The 17,197-nt window shown below is 33.0% G+C and overlaps 1 protein-coding gene across 2 annotated transcripts in view; it reads left to right on the forward strand.

The window, feature by feature from the left end:
* Positions 1-16,452, forward strand: part of LOC139098108 (location of vulva defective 1) — a 39,269-nt gene extending 22,817 nt beyond the window's left edge. For both annotated transcript variants that reach the window (XM_070650229.1, XM_070650228.1), the window contains exons 4-7: positions 1,430-1,517; positions 1,658-1,763; positions 6,039-6,233; positions 6,893-16,452. In XM_070650229.1, coding sequence (XP_070506330.1) covers positions 1,430-1,517; positions 1,658-1,763; positions 6,039-6,233; positions 6,893-7,822 — 1,319 coding nt within the window. In that variant the 3' untranslated portion in view covers positions 7,823-16,452. The remainder of the gene's footprint in view (positions 1-1,429; positions 1,518-1,657; positions 1,764-6,038; positions 6,234-6,892) is intronic.
* The last annotated feature ends 745 nt before the right edge of the window (positions 16,453-17,197 follow it).

Raw genomic sequence — 17,197 nt, forward strand, 5'->3', positions numbered from 1 at the left:
TATTTTCAATTTATTTCTGGATAAAATTATTCATAAGCATGCCGTAGAAATTAAGAAGAGTTTTAAAATTTGATGGCCAAGTTCGGTTGACTAAGCTTAACTTTCTTTTTAACATTATGCACGTGGACCTTTTTATTTTTCATTAGCGTATACCGGTGGCTTTCAGTAATATGATCTGTAAGCTGTAAGGCAAGCATAAAACGTGTTAAATGTAATGAAAACTCAGTGATTCGTAAAAGGTTGTGATGAAAATTAAAAAATATAAGTATCAAATTATTTTTGTTGATCGTGCAATTAATTACAATTACTGGGGGGTCATCAATGATTTGAAGGGTGAATGGAGGGGATTAAGGATTTGATTGACTAAAGAATTGTGTTTTTAACTGACTTTGGACTGACTGCTGTGTAGTATTGTATCACTATTATTCAGTTCTGAAGATGTTGCCCGGATTGGCTACAAACCATCTACTTGACTACCCTTAGGTACGGTTTAAGATTTAGAACAGTTTTGAGTATTCAGAAGCAAATATGGAACTTTAATAATTTCTGATACCTTATTGGCAGAGCTCGAAGTCGATATGGTTGAAGTCGACTCGACTCGACTCAAATGTACTCGACTTCAAGTCGACTCGAGTCGATTCGGTTTTTTTTGAGACGACTCAAGTCGACTCGACTCGACTTCGAGCTCTACTTATTGGTATTGACTTGTTGAGTCCTTTTCTTAGTCTGCTTCCAAGATCACCAGGTCAATTCCTTTGGCAGTTAAGTCGTCAGGAAGCTGGATAGATGCAGTAACCTCTTGTGTCTGATTGCTTTACTTGATCAAGAGGATATCGGAGCCCGAATTAGGGTTTTCAATACTGGCATTGAAGTTGCAATTTTGGACTTGTGGATCTAGAATAATATTGCAGGAACTGATTCTCCTTCAAAGTAAGAAAAATCTCCAAAGCTCTCAAAAGCTGTAAATGAGAATAAACAAAGCACTTAGCACATTTACAGCATTAAAATATTCTTAATTAACACAGTGAGAATTGTCAAGCAACATCCTTCATAAACAACAGTAAATGCAAGCTTTCTCTATAATTATTCTTACTAAAAATCCTTCCTCAATGACGAAAGCACCCTTCAACAAAGAGAAAATGAGTGCAATTTTTCCAAGAAATTAAAAAAGGAAACAAATGCACAGAGTCATTAATGCTTACATTTGCAAACTTGAAAATGGTAATAATTCATGTAAATGTACATTTTTGCAGCGCTGTGTGCACTTCTGTGAATAAAAAATTACGATGTTGATGATGATGATGACAGCACAAAAAAAGGAAGTAGCACAAAATGAGGAAGAAAAATGACTGAAAAAAATTAAATTTTTTACTTCTCTTAACGAATATTTATTTAATAAATTTTGTCTTTCCTTTCCTTTCCGGTGCAGATTTCTATGATATCCAGACATTGCTCCTAGCCTGCTTAGCTACCTTGGCGCCGCTTTTCCTCTGTGTCATAATAGCGCTGATGATACGGTAAGTGTCTTTAAATAAGAAGATGCAAGGAATTATTTAATTTTCATCTTCTACGTCTGCAGCTTTTATTTTTTTTATGCTCGATGTGCAATTGTGAAAAATAATTAAATTTCATGTCTATCTTTTCTTTATTATATCAGATATTGTTGGCAAAAATATAGACGACACGATTGTGGAAATGATCTGATTAGTGACAAAAGCACAGATCCGTTAGCAGAGAAGCATGTTGGTGGATCGATTGATGAGGTGAGGAAAATTTAAAAGAGATTTAAATTTTGTGTTATTATGGGTGGGTCTTAGAGGAAGTTCAGGATGTCCTGAGGGGTTGTTTATAGGGTATCAGAGGTGTATCCACAAAAGAAGTGGATTTTTGAGTCAAGTTCTCGATTTAGACCACTGTATTCAATTTACTGGGCGTTTAAGAGGGCGCTAGGGGTTGAATTTTTAAATACCTCTAGAGGCCGGTTCCTCTTACAAATAAAAAATCTTATTTGTCCAAACCAGGGAGTTGAATCCTTAATTCTCCTGTTGGAGTCAAGTTGAGTCGATTTTTCCATACAAAATCCGAGTCGACTTCGAGCTCTGGTCCAAACAGAGGAAAAAGGGAATTGACTCCAGGATATCCTCATGGATGTGCCTCTAGAAAATCAATTCTAACAGTTCATTGATCTCATCGATGCATGACCCCTAAAAAATCACCAATAAACGGTAATATCTCAGCATATCCTACAAATACACTTGAAATACACAGAAATCATCACACTTCAACATTACCTTAATATGAAAGCATTGACGTCATACTTAGTCCTTGACATAATGCGGCATAAAATTCTCAGACATGTCCTTCATCTACTAAAATTTCTAATCTACCTCATAAAACTAACGAAAAAACACAGTCCTCAACAAATAAAACTATTTATCCCATCCATACCCTCCATCCATAAGTACCAACATAAAAATCCTGACAAAACTTTCCAAAAGGAAAACTGTAAACGTTACTGCAATAAACTTTTATTATCTCATAGCTTTAAAGTGATGGTGATGATGATAGCCGCGTTGCTGCTTCTCACATCAATAACTCTTACAGAAAAGAAGAAAGCTAAGAATGTAACGACGAACAGACTTTTTGCATTTACGTAAAGATTATAACATGAAAAGCATGTCGATGTTACATAACTCGTGTGGATTAAAATGCACATTTGAATGAGATGAAAGTTGCCGGGAGCTGAAAATTTTTTTCTCACAATAAGAAAAAGTTTCTTTATTTTTTTGTGAATAACAAGAAAAAGCTTTCTTGAATAAAAAACGGAGATGCTGAGTGCATTTCGAGGAAGTTGAAAGTGCACATTGACTTGCATGTCTCGAGTCTACATGATGCTTAATGTGTCAATTATGTGACATCTTAGTTGGAATGTATAATTCTTCTATGTATATTAATGAAATGCAATTTAAGTGCTGTTAGGGAGGATTAATGTTATTTTTTCTGTGGGATGTGCTTAGATTAGGGCAATTAGGATGTGATTGACGAGCTTTTAATTTTGTTTAGTTAGGTTTCAATGTACTAATGCATATTTAACAACTTTTGCTAATGGGAACTAAAGTGATGCTGTGGCTCAGGAGTTTAAGAGTAAGTTCAGTAAGACGTCAAGGCACCATCCGACAGAGCCTGAGTTCGAAACCTACCACAATGTCAAGAAAACACTCAAAAAAGGAGCAAAAAGTTTTCAGGAATTTTCGTTAAATTTCCCCAGCATTTTCCAAAACATTTTACTTCATAAGCTTTCATGACTTCACAGCAAATCAGCCCGGCGACAGCAAATAAGAAGCTCAAAAATAAATAAAAATCCAACAACAAAACCCCAACCAGAGACTTTTGTTTTCCAATTTGTCTAATGTGCCGAAAATTGACGTCTCAGCATCTGAAATTATTCATACTAAAAGGTTCATTAAGAAAGTCAACTGCTTCTTATTTCCAGTAATTTTCTCCTTAATGATCGTCCAATAGCCTAAATACCCATAAAAGCATTCCAACAACTACTTAGCAGTTCTTGTTCTAGAAAAATGCGCCATTTTCATCAAGCAACTTCTTCCATATCTTTATGGAAGGTTTTTTCCAGTTCAATAACCTACAACAATCATTCCTTATGCACAACGCAGTTTGGTGTAGCACAAGAAAATGTGGCAAAACGAGAAATTTGTTATTTTATCTTCTTTTTGTATGCAAAAGCTAATGAAAATTTAGTGAAAAAATGAATACAAATAAGATAGAGACTGAATAATATATGGGAATGATGTTGTGGATGGAGAAACATGAAAGCACATCAGTTCTCGCTCACTGAAAATGTTATCACATCTTTTTTTTTCTCACTGCTTCTTTCAATATATATTTTTATTTTATGTGCTAAAATAAAGGCAAGAAATTGCTTTTTTTTTCTTTCTCATCTGCGGGAGGCTATAAGGTGGGATGTTCTGATGTTAGGTGACATTATGGTTTGTGTGTTTTGGTTTGTGACAGAGTCACATTTGAGTTTGGATTTAGTCATAATCTCGAGATTAAGAACGGTTTAAAATTGAGGCAATCTAAGGATATTTTGAACCAATATCAAGAATTCATGTAGCATAGATGAAGCGTCGATAGCTAAATAAGATGGACTTGTGTGATTTCAAGTGGCTTAAGCTTCATAAAGTCGACTATGCAATTAAAACACGTGGATTCATGCTGGGCTCTTTCTAGCAAGACGTTAGCTCAGTGTTGTCCCAACTGTGTTCTGTTAAATCTCTTTGGAAATGCCATAAACCGCATGCCGGATGTAGTTTCGGTCGAGACTCATCATCAAGGTGTATCGTGATACAAAGAAGCTGAGACACCACTACCTTAGTGGATGATTTGATAATTCCCTAGCTATGCTAATGTTTGCCATAGTCTAAAATCCATAAACAACCTTAGAACTTTACCTTGGGCATGTTGCCATTTAGCCTAGCTTCTTTCCCGAAACAAAGCTCCATTTGGAAGCCAAGAGGATTCAAAATTCAAGTATCCTTCGTATTAAGCCCGTCCAAATTTCATTTCATCCTCATTGTCACTCAACTCCAATCCAACTTACGTAATTACTCTACAAACCCCTAACAAAACAGCAAAAGAAAAACAAATTTATAAGAAAAATGAATTGGAAATGATGAAGATCTTTTCTTTCTTACGCTGCCGCTCGTCCGAACGCTTTCTGCTTTGGTTTTTTTCTGATAAAGATCGATCAATAATTTTTAGAAATGAAATGAGAAAAAAGAAAGCCATTTGTTGGAGATGGACTTTTTTTTCAGACAGTAGATTAATAGAGTTGATAAAAAAAAGAGAAATAATTTTTTTTTTCGACGTGTCAAAGTTTATGCTGGACATTCAATTTCGTAGATGAAACGAGAGAGACTTCTTTTCTGTAGGACTTTCTAAGGTGAAATGAATTTTTATGGGAAATTTGTCCTTGCAATCAAGATTTTTGATAGGATTCTGTAGATTACAAGTTTGTCATCACAATTAGTGATGATTGCTATGGTTGATTGCTCACTGTTTTTCTTGAAGGGTTGTCTGTGGTGATTTGATAAGTTTTAAGATAGTTTTGAGAGTTTTTGGTTATGCAAAATGATATGAAAGGATTCTGTCAAGCTTTTAGGTTATTAGCTTACTTCTTGAGCAACACAAATGAACAAAGCTCTGTTTATCCTCTTTTACTACTTATTTACTTACTTCGCTGGTTGGACAGATCAGTTGTGATCCATGACCTCCCACAAGAGTCGAAACTGACTCTATCGCTGACTTCCACTTGCCAATTATCCTTTTTTACTAACACCAAATGGATACCGTCTTCATGTGGCATCCATATAACTGACATTTGGCGTCGGTGTTGGAGCCTTCTTCATTTGTGTCTCTCGGGTTTTCAAGCGACTGACCAAAAATCGAAGGATGAGGCCTCCATGTGACATCGATGTTAATGCCATTTGTCTTCCAAGATGGAACAATCTTTTCTTGTGTTGCTCTAGTTGTAGAAGCGATTGACAGAAGAATGAGGGTTCAATTCTCGAATTTTGACAGTATCATTCTCTACATTGACCAGTTCCAATGGAATCTAGGCCAATTTTGATGATTTGAACTGAAATTTATGCAAATTAATTGGCATCCCTTAAGATTCCCTTAATGGCAGCAATTTTAAAGCCTTAGACCGTCACCAAACCAACAGAATCATCAAACAGATTTAAAAATCTCATTAAAAACTCCACTCAATGAGCAAATTCATGCTAAATTATTGCCACACATAAATACCCTATTAATAGAACGAAATATGTATTTCCGAAACTTTTTAATTTTCTCCAAAGATAAAAGCGATAAAAGGCAGCAGCAGCAACAAAAAAAAGAATTTCCTCTCTAGCCCACAAAATTCCATAATTTCACCAGAACAGATACTTAAGATATATAAATTTCCGCTTTTTCAATTAAATTGTTTCTTTTTATTTTTCTTACATCCAAAATAGATGAAATCAACGGAATCGGCAATGACATTAAATCGTGGAAATGGAAATCTTCAGACAAGCACTGAATTGCTTTTAGCTAATGTTAATGGTGATGTAACGCCCAACAACACAAACAATCACAATGATACAAACGGTTCCATTATCAAAATGACAATGAAAAATAATCACTTAATAGTCGAAACGGAAGAACGAAATGTAAGTGTAATGCAGAAAGCGTCATAAGTACGCGTAGCTGCCATCTTTTTCTCCATTCTTATAAGATATATAAAATTTACAATTCATGTGACTTTGTCTTGCATGCTCAAGTAAATGATACGCAAATACGAAAGCGATTGAAATTCAAAACTCAAAAAATATTCATGTGAGAGGCTTGTTGTGTCTTTTGTGAACGGCAAAAAGGTGCTAAACTGTAAATATTGAATGGCTTTCGTGTAGGAAAAAGTTTATGAATTTTTAACGGCTTTTTAAATTTTAAATTTGTTGTAAAAATTCAAAATGGTTGAAAATTTCCACTTCGAAAAGTGTTTTAGGTATTTTAGCTTTAAAATCATATAGATTAGTTTTTAATTAAGTATGCCTGGAAAAAAGTGGCAAGAGTCACCTGCCATTCACTCACATTCAACCTACATCTTTATATCTACAAAATCTAAACTTTTTTAATTTCTCAAGCACAAAAAAAAGAACTCATAAACTTAATAACTTTCACAATAAATATGACATAAAAGACACAATAAATCCAAATATCTCTTCATTCTCTTTAAGGTGTGCCAAAAAAAAAGAAAGCACCTTTGAGACTTTTTATTCCTTTATTTTATTGTCACATATTTCTTTCTGTTCTGTTTCTTTCCTTTTAGGACATTTCACGCGACACACGCGAAACAAAAATGCATTATTCACCATCTGAGAAGGATGGCGTATTTATAGTCGAATCAGCACGTGGTGCTGATCAAAATGGCAGTCATAAGCCATCACCATTGCTACAAAAATCAACAGAAGCACCCCTAGAGATACCCGAGGAGATTAAAATTGACACACTTCAGAGTCACTTTACGCCCAGTTCGCCCGAAGAGGAGCGTAAACAGCCAAAGCCTGAACAAGTTGAAGTTCATACACCGCCTGCTGATGTTAAGGGTCAAAATAATGATGGTGCTGTAATTTGTAATGGAACAAAGACAGGCTTATCACAGTCAGACTTGAGTCTTACATCATCAAGTAGTTCCAATCAAAATTATACATATGGTGATAGAGATTCATATAATTTTGATGAGAAAGGCTATCGTGGATCATCACCAAAGCGAATTATTAATGTTCATTGTCATGATCTAAAGCCATTAATTGAAAATAGTCCACCAGCACCAATTGATGATCTTAATAAACCCGTCATAACATCAGCCATATACAAGAATGATTCACAAGAGGATAATGAACCACTCAAGTCTGATATGTATGCACGAAATGGTAATGAAAGCAATGATACGATAAAATCTGATAATGCCGATAAGGCAAAAGTCCATAATAAAATGAATGGAATTATATCGAGCATAAAGAACGGATTGGATGAGATTATATCAGTGCCAGATGAAAATTGTAATGATGCAATTATTCCGTCACCATCATGCTTAAAAGGTGAATGTAATGGTGAATTAACAATGGATAGTTTATCATTTTTACCCGCACCACCACCCGAAGTTGATGTTGAACAAAATGCTAGTGAACTTATGTCAATGGACTCATTCCCACCGCCGCCACCACTCGAGAGTGACTCACAATTAGCGCAAAGTTAATAAAATCAATGTCGTGAGATCAACTCTTAAAGCTTTTTAATCGTCGTTTTTTTACAACATTACAATATTACCAAATGAGAAACTTTTTTAAGATAAATACATGCTGAGATGAAGAAGCCAGTGAGTAGAAACAAGGTTGAAAATGAAGAACAATAGATGATAAGTAAGTTAGTGATGCTGAAAATCGAATGAACAGATCTCAACAAAAGAGAACTAAGGATTGACAGGAAAATATAGTAGAGATTGTATAGCATTCGCCAAACTACATGTGAATGTGATTCTTTTTATTATTGTGAATGAAAAAAGTCATTTCCATTTATTTATTTATCGATTAAAATAAGAACGGAAGTAAAAAATAAAAAGGATTTTAATCAATGTAGTGTGATTAATGATTGAATATAAAGGGGGAGGACAAAAAAAAAATTGATGGAATTTACTGGACGTGATAGTGGATTGTATTGTTTAAAATGTCAAGTATCACAATGGATAATATGAAAAAATAATATTGATTGCGTATGATTCTTTTTCCTCTTGGATGATTTTTATCGGATTTTGAGGATTATAAATGAGGTTGATCTGTGTAGTGGGTGGGTTGAAGGGTTCAAGTGCTTTGTTAGTTTATAGTTTGATGCCGTTTAAAGCCAGTGTAAAAAGAAGAATATTGAGAAATTATATGGAAAAATTTTTAATCTGGAACTTTTGATCTGAAAAAGTCTGAAGTAGAACTCGAAGTCACATCGGTTTTTAATATAAATGTCGACTAAGTTAAACTATAAACTAGCTAAATGATAGGTCTGAGTATTAATTTCGTGGGTTCGATTCCTATAGTCAATCATTATATTGTTGATCTGTCCAAGAATAGGATTAATACTTAAAACATTTCTATAAAGAGCATAGAAGCCTAATAATTATGATATAGACCATTGATAATAGCTGTTATCTTTACGGACGTAAATTGCTCACAATAAAGGGATTGATACCTCAGAGTTGCAGTGTCTACTTATCTTCAATAAACCTTAAACTGTATCCCGAATAGATAAGGATTTTGCCAATAAGTATGCTCACAAAATTGAGCATGCTTAATTAAATTGAATGAAGTATGCTCATTTAACTGAGATTTGACTTTATTTTTCTTAAAATCTGTATAAAGAACTTCAAATTGGCACAGTCATTTACATGAAAAAGTTAAGTCAAATCTACCCATTTCTACAAAAATAGCTTGTCAACTTCAAGCTATATCAAAATTAAAATTCAAAACTCAAAACTTCACAGCTCCAAGCTAAACATCATATCTTAATTCTATAAATACCTTATCAAAACTAATCTGTTAATGATATTAATCCTTTCTTGATCAATTACTGTCTATCAAGAAGCATTAGCAAGATTATTATCAAAAAATTACTCCCATCAACGGCAAAAAGCAGAGCATTAAATCGTAAACTGAAATGGATCAATTATAAATCAACCCACTTCTAATTGCTGGCACTAGAAGGCAAAGAAAGCTTTTTCAAGCATTTTACTGCGTCATTCCGATTTTTACCTAATCTTTAATGTATGATTTAATGTATGATCTAATAATACTTAGAGATTCAGCCTATAAAAATCATTAACAGCAGCAGGAAAAAAGAAAGTTTTTATCTCAACCCACTCAAAATGCTATAAAAAAGAATCTTGTGAAGGAAAAGGAATCTGATAAAATTAAAAACGAAGGCTGAACTTTGAAAAAGGCTTAAAAATTCATTTGACTTTTTTTTCCTTAAAAAAATTATTCCAAAAATGGTTCTTTCAAGCACATTTCCTCATTGACTCATTTGAATATGTTTCCGTGAGAGGACCAAAAAAACAAATTTAAAATTCAAAATAGAATCAAGTTACTTTTTATGTTTAAGGCACAAATGGGATCTGTTGGAAAAAATGTGTATTGTTTGATTTTTCATTGATGTGGGCATTGAATATATTTGGAGGAACCATGTAGATTCTTTAGAAATGGATTAAAATGCTGACTAAATGGTTTCGATTTTGATTTTAAGGTAAGGTCTAGCAAGTTTGAGAATAGTTTAATATTGAAATGCTGGCGATTGACTTAATCTGTGGAAAATCAAACATGATCTTCGAAAATGGGCTTTTGGAATTGTTTCATGGTTTTAGCAGAGAACCTAACCCTAACTCAAACAGAAGGGCATCCTGCAGTCTCGGTTTCGACGAATTTTGGAGACCAAGACTTAATAGAGAACAAGACTAAAAATATTGATGTCTCGATATCGACAAATATTGAGACCGAGACTACCTAACCTCTATGCCGGTCCTTAATGGTCCTTACCGAACAGTATCAAGTTACCAATTTCATATTTCAACATGAAAATAGGGCTAAATCAGCTGCTATGCAACCATTAGACTACAATCATATCTTGTTGTTACTGAGCCAAGCCTAGCAACAAAATGATGCTGCTCGTGCTACTGTTGATGTGTATTAACTAGACATCGGTTTACTCGAGACTTTATTATGCTCTAGACTGAAAAGAATCTATGCGAGAAGTTGCTTTATGCGATAAAGGAAAAAGAAGAATCTATATCGACTCTTCAGTACCAATGATTGATACTTGATCGATTTTCTAGTACTCGAGTATTGAATATCGAGTGAATTTTGCAGAAAAAATATTGAATAACTCGAGTGTTAAGTATTGAGTATCGATACCTGAATCAGAACACTGAGGTATCGTCAAGCATAGTCTTATATAGAATAAGTCAGAAGATATTCTGAGAATGATGCAAGTACAAGTGACAAGATTCAATCCACGAATCCAAAGAACTTAAATATCAAGTTACAATACCAGCCAGCAACAGAAAAATAAACGCAAAGGGAACTAACTCCAACTTCCCATGAATCTTCAAATCCCAAAACCTTTTTCCAACAGACTTATTATCATCATCCCCAAAGAAAAAAGCTCATGCAATTGCATATTTTACTCATTTCACTCTCATAATCTCCTTTTATTTCCGGTTCATGTCATGCACAGCCGTCCTCGTCAAATAAGTGATACTAATGTTTTTTGATAAGAATTTAAAAGAAAAATATGAAAAAAAAAAGTTTTAATTTTTTAATGTAAAAAAAGACAAAAAAAAATCAACAAATTTTCATTCTTGTCATACACGAGGCATGAGGATAGATAAAAATCAAAAAATGTAGTCGGTAGGTCAATAGATTTTCATTAGATCCAACAAAAAACAGAGAAAGGAATCAAAGTAAATGTAATAAACATGCGTTCATGATGTAATATTAAAGGTCTGAGCTAGAAACAGATATTCTATGCTGAATTGTGTCGAGAAAATAATCAAGTTTACATGCTGAGGACTTTTCATGTCCTTTTGTTATTGTTAGCCAATCCTTTTATATTCTTCTTATTATTTGGGTCTGTTGATCTGACTAAAAGAATATTTTTTCTTGTTCTGCTCATCGTGCATGTATGTTCAATTCTATCAGATCATCATAATAAGAAGCCGAAACGCCAAAAGGGACGAAAGGTTTATCAGGATCAGCCGATCTGTAACAGAAATTGGCGATTTGTTATAAAAGGAATTTGTTGATTTATTAATGAGATTTGAGAAAAAATGTCCAAAGGATCGCTAAGTTGAATATTTTAAGAAGTTTAACCCTTTTTGTTGTAAATAGGACTGGATTTAGAAGATAATCGGATAAAAAGTTTGGCATAGATAGAATCTTCTTATTAAAATGGGTCAGAGGTCAAAAATTCAGTGAGGACAACGAACTTTGTAGTCTAGGAGGCATCCTTAATAAGTACAATTAGAGCTAAGAGAAGAGCTTAAATTTGTTGTGCTAAAATGGCGAATCAGGCTATTGGCTCTGCAAATTCTAAACTGCCCTGAACAGCACATCATGTTTGCCAGAACACTTTTTCATGTCCATATCATCGGTAATTCACGAAGTTGCCCTGATGACCCCTTAACGGCTGATTTTGATCCATTTAAAATTGAATTGTGCTGCTCAAGAATATTCAAAATCGCAAAAAAAAAAAACTTAAATAACCCGATTAGACTGACTTATCTCATCAGTTGTATGGATGTCTAGTCTTAAAGATTACAAATCGTATCATGATGACATTAGATCCTGAACAATATAAAAATAGACACAAATATAAATTCAGCATTCAATATCTCTCTTCCTCAGACTTTAAAACTTCCTTAAATCCACATATACCATGTAGTGTATTAGGTATTGTACTCACATTTCTATTTCAAACCTTATGCACAGAAAGAAAAAAAAAATTAAAAATGTCACAAAAAAATAGGAAAAATTTACGATCTAGGAAATAAAATTGAATTTATGGCTAATTTAATGTAGCATGAAGAGATCAAAATGGAAAGGAAAAATGGAAAAGTTTTGCTGAAATTTTGTTTCAATTTAATGTATTTTAATCGATGTTTTGTAATCGATCGGATTTTTATGGGAAGTTAGCAATAGTGAATGTCATTTGGAAATGCATGCGACTTCGGGAATCAAACCCCCTGATTCTTTTGGAGAGTCTCTCCCTAAAGCTTTTCCTGAATTTTTGCGATTCCCTCTAGTACACAGTCTATAGCTGATTCGACATCAGCAATGATTTAAGCTGTGATATCACACATTTGGGTTTCCTGAAGTCTCAGTTTTGATGAATTTTCGAGACCGAGACTACAAGAGATTCCAATAAAGTCGAAATTGACATCGTGAAGACTTAGTATGGATATGATGCGCATTACATGTAGATAGTTGCAATAGCTTCTTGTATCCATGTGCCTATCTTTGAACTTCTAGTGGTGGTAACCATTATCACTCTACCCTTATCGCTTTAAATTGATGAATAAATCAGTGCTTCACAAAGTTGCTTAAGCACCAGGTTAGTACCCACATATGTATCTGATGTAAAATTGGGATGTCATCATACTTCGCAGCATACCTAAAATTCTTAAGGATACATGTTTTTAGATAACTGCTCTAAGCTGTTTATTGTCATAGAAATGGCCGTACCTATGATTTTAAAGCTAAATTTCACCAGAAAGCACCAATTTTCCAACCCTTAAATTGACATTTTCCGAACACAAAAAAGACTTCATGCACAAACAATGTTGTCTATTCCATTGAAAATAACATCATATCATGCTACATTAAGCCAATTTGTAACTGTTTCCTAGAGCTGACCAAAAAAAAAAAAATTAATTTTACAACACATCCATTAAATTCACTTACGATGCTCACACATAAAATGAAAGACTTTTTACAGTAACGCAATTTGTTGACCTCGGTACGGATAGATGAGACAGAATGAATGGATAAAGAATAAGAACAAAATAAATATTTTTTATTTCCAGTTACTACAACAAACAATAAAAATTTAAATTTAATGATAATTAACAATAATGGATAATATTTTGAAAAATGATGAAAAAATAAATTAATGATGAGTAAGTAGTGGTAAAGCTCGAATTTAAGTGGATTTTAGATATGAAATAACGAAAATAAATTGATGATAAAATAATACGCATTAAAAATGTCAAAGAAATGGGGATTTTGGGAGGGATTAGTGATGAAATTTTCAAATTGTGTTGAGGAATGCTTGGATTTTAAGCTTCAATATGACATTGAAATGAAATTTAGTTGTTGTTATGATGAAGAGCCATGAAGAGTAGTTTCTGAAGTGAAGGGTTAAGGATAAATGTGTAGAAATTTGATGATTTGAGGTGATTTGTTACCAAATTTAGGGTATGATTCAACCATTCAAGGTGTTTCATAAGAATATATCTCATTAGATTAGGGTAACTCTAGTCGACAGATTGATCCTCGAGTAGATTTATTGAAATTTGTTGAGTAACTCAAATACTAGGTATTAACACTTCTACATAGTCATACAAATGTAATTGTTTAACGTACTAAGGATGTCTGAGAATATAACCTAAGCTCAGTCTAGGATGGCATTAGGAGTAAAGTCTAGTAGTGCAACCGATTATATCATTCATAACAAATGACCAAAACCCTAGTCTTAGTCCTAGATAATCTTAAGTCAAACTAAATACAGAAGCACCTAGGAACGTCTAAGAGTTCTCGAAACCAAGAACAGTCTTCGAATTCTAGAGATTAGTCAATATCGGGACATATACCGTTGTGGTTTCAGTCTCGAATAATCATCATAATCGAAACTTCAAAGAACTTTCTTGAAGTCTAAATATCGGTCTCAGTCTCGGTCTATAACTCCAAAATTCATCAAAACCGATACTTCAGTAAACCTTAGTCACGTCCAATTAAACGATATTGCTCAAAATCAACTCCTACACTCAGTTACATCCTCCTCAATTAAGACTACAACTCCCATTTAACCCCATTTAGCCCAATTTTTCTCTACCAAATTCATTAAGAACTGAGATTCCATAATTCACAATCCAAGAAGAAATTGATGAACATAATCCAATCCATCCATAAATAACCGATAAAAAACTTTCAGAAAACTCATTAGCAATAACTTTCAATACTCATAAATTCCCAGCACAATGAAAATTCCATTACTATTATCCATTCCAGTCCATTTAAAAAAAGATTTAGTAGTTAATTAATTAAGAAAAATATAATCATAGGAATTATAGGAACTCACTAAAGAGATGAAAATGAACGAAGAGAACTTCTGAGCGATCAAATTTTGTCATGATTTGTGTGAAAGGCATTTACATAAGGAAGTAAAAATCTGTAGATGAATAAAAAAATGAAATTTTTAATTTTTGTGACTTTTTTTTGTGTACAAATTTTGTCAAATTAAGTTCCATGTAAAGTTTCCTTCAAAAATGTCATAAACAGCAGCTAAGTAAATATGTTAAGGATGTCGAGTGTGATGCTCGAGACTTAATTTTTTGACACATTGATGTTTTAATTTTTAACATTTTTTAAATGTCCAAAAAAGTTTGCAAAAAAAAAGACAAAAAAATTTGATACATTTAAAGCGTAAAACCAAAGACAAAAAATTAGCCAAATATTGTGCTGAAAAATGCCAAAAAAAAAATTTTTTCACGTGCCAATGCTTGTAAATTTCACTTCCCCTTAATGAAAAAATGAAAAATTTTGTCCTTAAAGAAAATACACGAAAAATTTCCCTAAGCTAATGAAATGAAATGAAAAAATTTATATTATAAATAAATGTTGATAATAGTTTTATGCAAGAAAATTTTGTAAAATAAATTCAAATTGATAGTTTCATTAAATCAAAAAAAAAGACACTAAAATGAATTGCAAGGGATTGTAACTTTTTGGGAAAATATTTGAAGAGAATATTAGAATTTAAATTAGATTTGTCTGAAATTTGAATTGGTAAAATACCGGAAAATCAAATTAAAATCCCAGAAGGCACATGGCGTAGAGGGAAGTAGACTCAAGCAGGTAAAGCCAGATTATTCGCCATTAATATGCCATGTGCTTTTGAGAAATTAAACTACAAACTCTCTCGAGTAGACAAAAATACGTTGTAACTAGTTAATGACAAGTTTATGTCCAATTATAACGTATTTTTCAAAGATTTTGTGTTTGATCTGGCTCGCCAAAAACCAGAGATCGAAGCCGATTCGGATTTTGTATGGAAAAGTCAATTTAAGTCGACTCGACAAAATCTGAGTCTGAGTCTAATCTCTGCTAAGAACAGATTAAAATTTGCATGCAATTATTTTCTGCTATCGTTTGTGAAGTATAACATTTCATACAAATTTCAATCAGTTCTTAGCGAACTAGGTGAACTCAACTTGGCTTCGACCTCTGTTTTTTTTGTCCACTTGGGTTGTTTGAATAGCTAAAATCTTCAAATAAAAATTTCAGATCTCGTAGTCGACTAGTTTTCTATATGAAGTTGAGTCGATAGAAGTCGACTTTCCCTTTCAAAACCCGAGTCGACTTCATTAGCTGAAATATACACGATTGGACAAACATACGTTATAACTAGTTGATTTATCCACTGGAGATATCCAAAAAGTTACCACCCCTTGCACCAAAATCTTAATTCCCACATTAAAAATTTCGTTTGCATAAAATGCAATTTCCTACATAAAAAATTCTCGTTTTTAAGTTTTAATTTCGGTATCTAAAAGAAAAAAAAAAGTTCTTCATATATTTATTATGTAATAAGATGAACGCTGTTGTTAGAATCTTTCCATATAGTATAGTGAATGTAGTTGAAATTTATTACTATGACAAAAAAAAAAATGAAAAAAAAATCAAATTCAATTAATCTTTTTACCTAATCCTTAACTTTTAAAGTCGATTGATGTTCCTTTATAGGGTGACTAACCTCACCCATAAACATCATGATAAAAAATAGGAAATAAATACATTCATGCACCACCATTTTGATAAGAAATTGAAAATAAAAATGACAAAAATAGATGAATCAATGTTTGACGGACAAGAAACTTCAGTGGCTGGATATTTTGAATTTTAAGGTTAAATATTTTAAAATTCAAAATTTTCGGCAACTTTTTAACAGAAAAAAATGAGAAAAATAAATCAATAGTCATCATGAAGATGAAATTTCATGGATATTTTACCTTCTAACTTCTATGTACTTTAACACACATATAACTTCATAAACATGTAATAAAAAAATGAACAAAAAGATTCAAAAAATTCATTAAATTGTTTTTATTTAAATATCTTACAGCATTTTTCTAATAGGTCGGCAGCAGGGTCAAATTCGTCTATGTCGAACAAATTCGTCTATGTCGAATGATATTGCATCAGTATGAATTTAATTCACAAGTTGAACAACATATTCACATGAATTTGTCACTGCAGTCTGAACTTTTTCAATTTAAAGCCGAATCGATTTCATACTGACTAGGAGCTCTAAAAACTACTGTACTTACTGACAGAAAACTCGAAGATGACTCAGGCTGACTTCGTCAATTCAGGATCAGAGTCAACTTCGAACTCTGCTTACTACCAAATTACTTAACTGGCACCTGAAGATTATTCTATCACTAGATATTGTAATTCTAAGTGCATTACTGTCTTTGTCATCTAAAAGTTTGTCCATAAACATTCACTTCTTTTGTCACGTTCTCTTAGTAAGCCATACTTCCCGATCAGCTCAAATACAGAAGGCTCCGTCACGCAGCTTTTGAGGCTCTGCATAAGATCTTTTCTTAATCAAATGGAAGTCGCCTCGATTTGAAAGTCATAACAATTTGGTTCGGATCCCACTATAAGTTATAGGTCTAGGTCGGAGATGAACTGTCATTAGCCCTGAGACACATAAAATGTGAAGATCTTTCAGAAATAAATACCTATGTTTTTTTGTAGTAAAACACTAAATAAAAATATATTAACAGAACTACAGCAACAACATTAAACAT

Source organism: Chironomus tepperi, unplaced genomic scaffold, assembly GCF_022539635.2.
Source record: "Chironomus tepperi strain 1889 unplaced genomic scaffold, CSIRO-AGI_Ctep_v1 contig_445, whole genome shotgun sequence".
NCBI classification, from domain to species: domain Eukaryota; kingdom Metazoa; phylum Arthropoda; class Insecta; order Diptera; family Chironomidae; genus Chironomus; species Chironomus tepperi.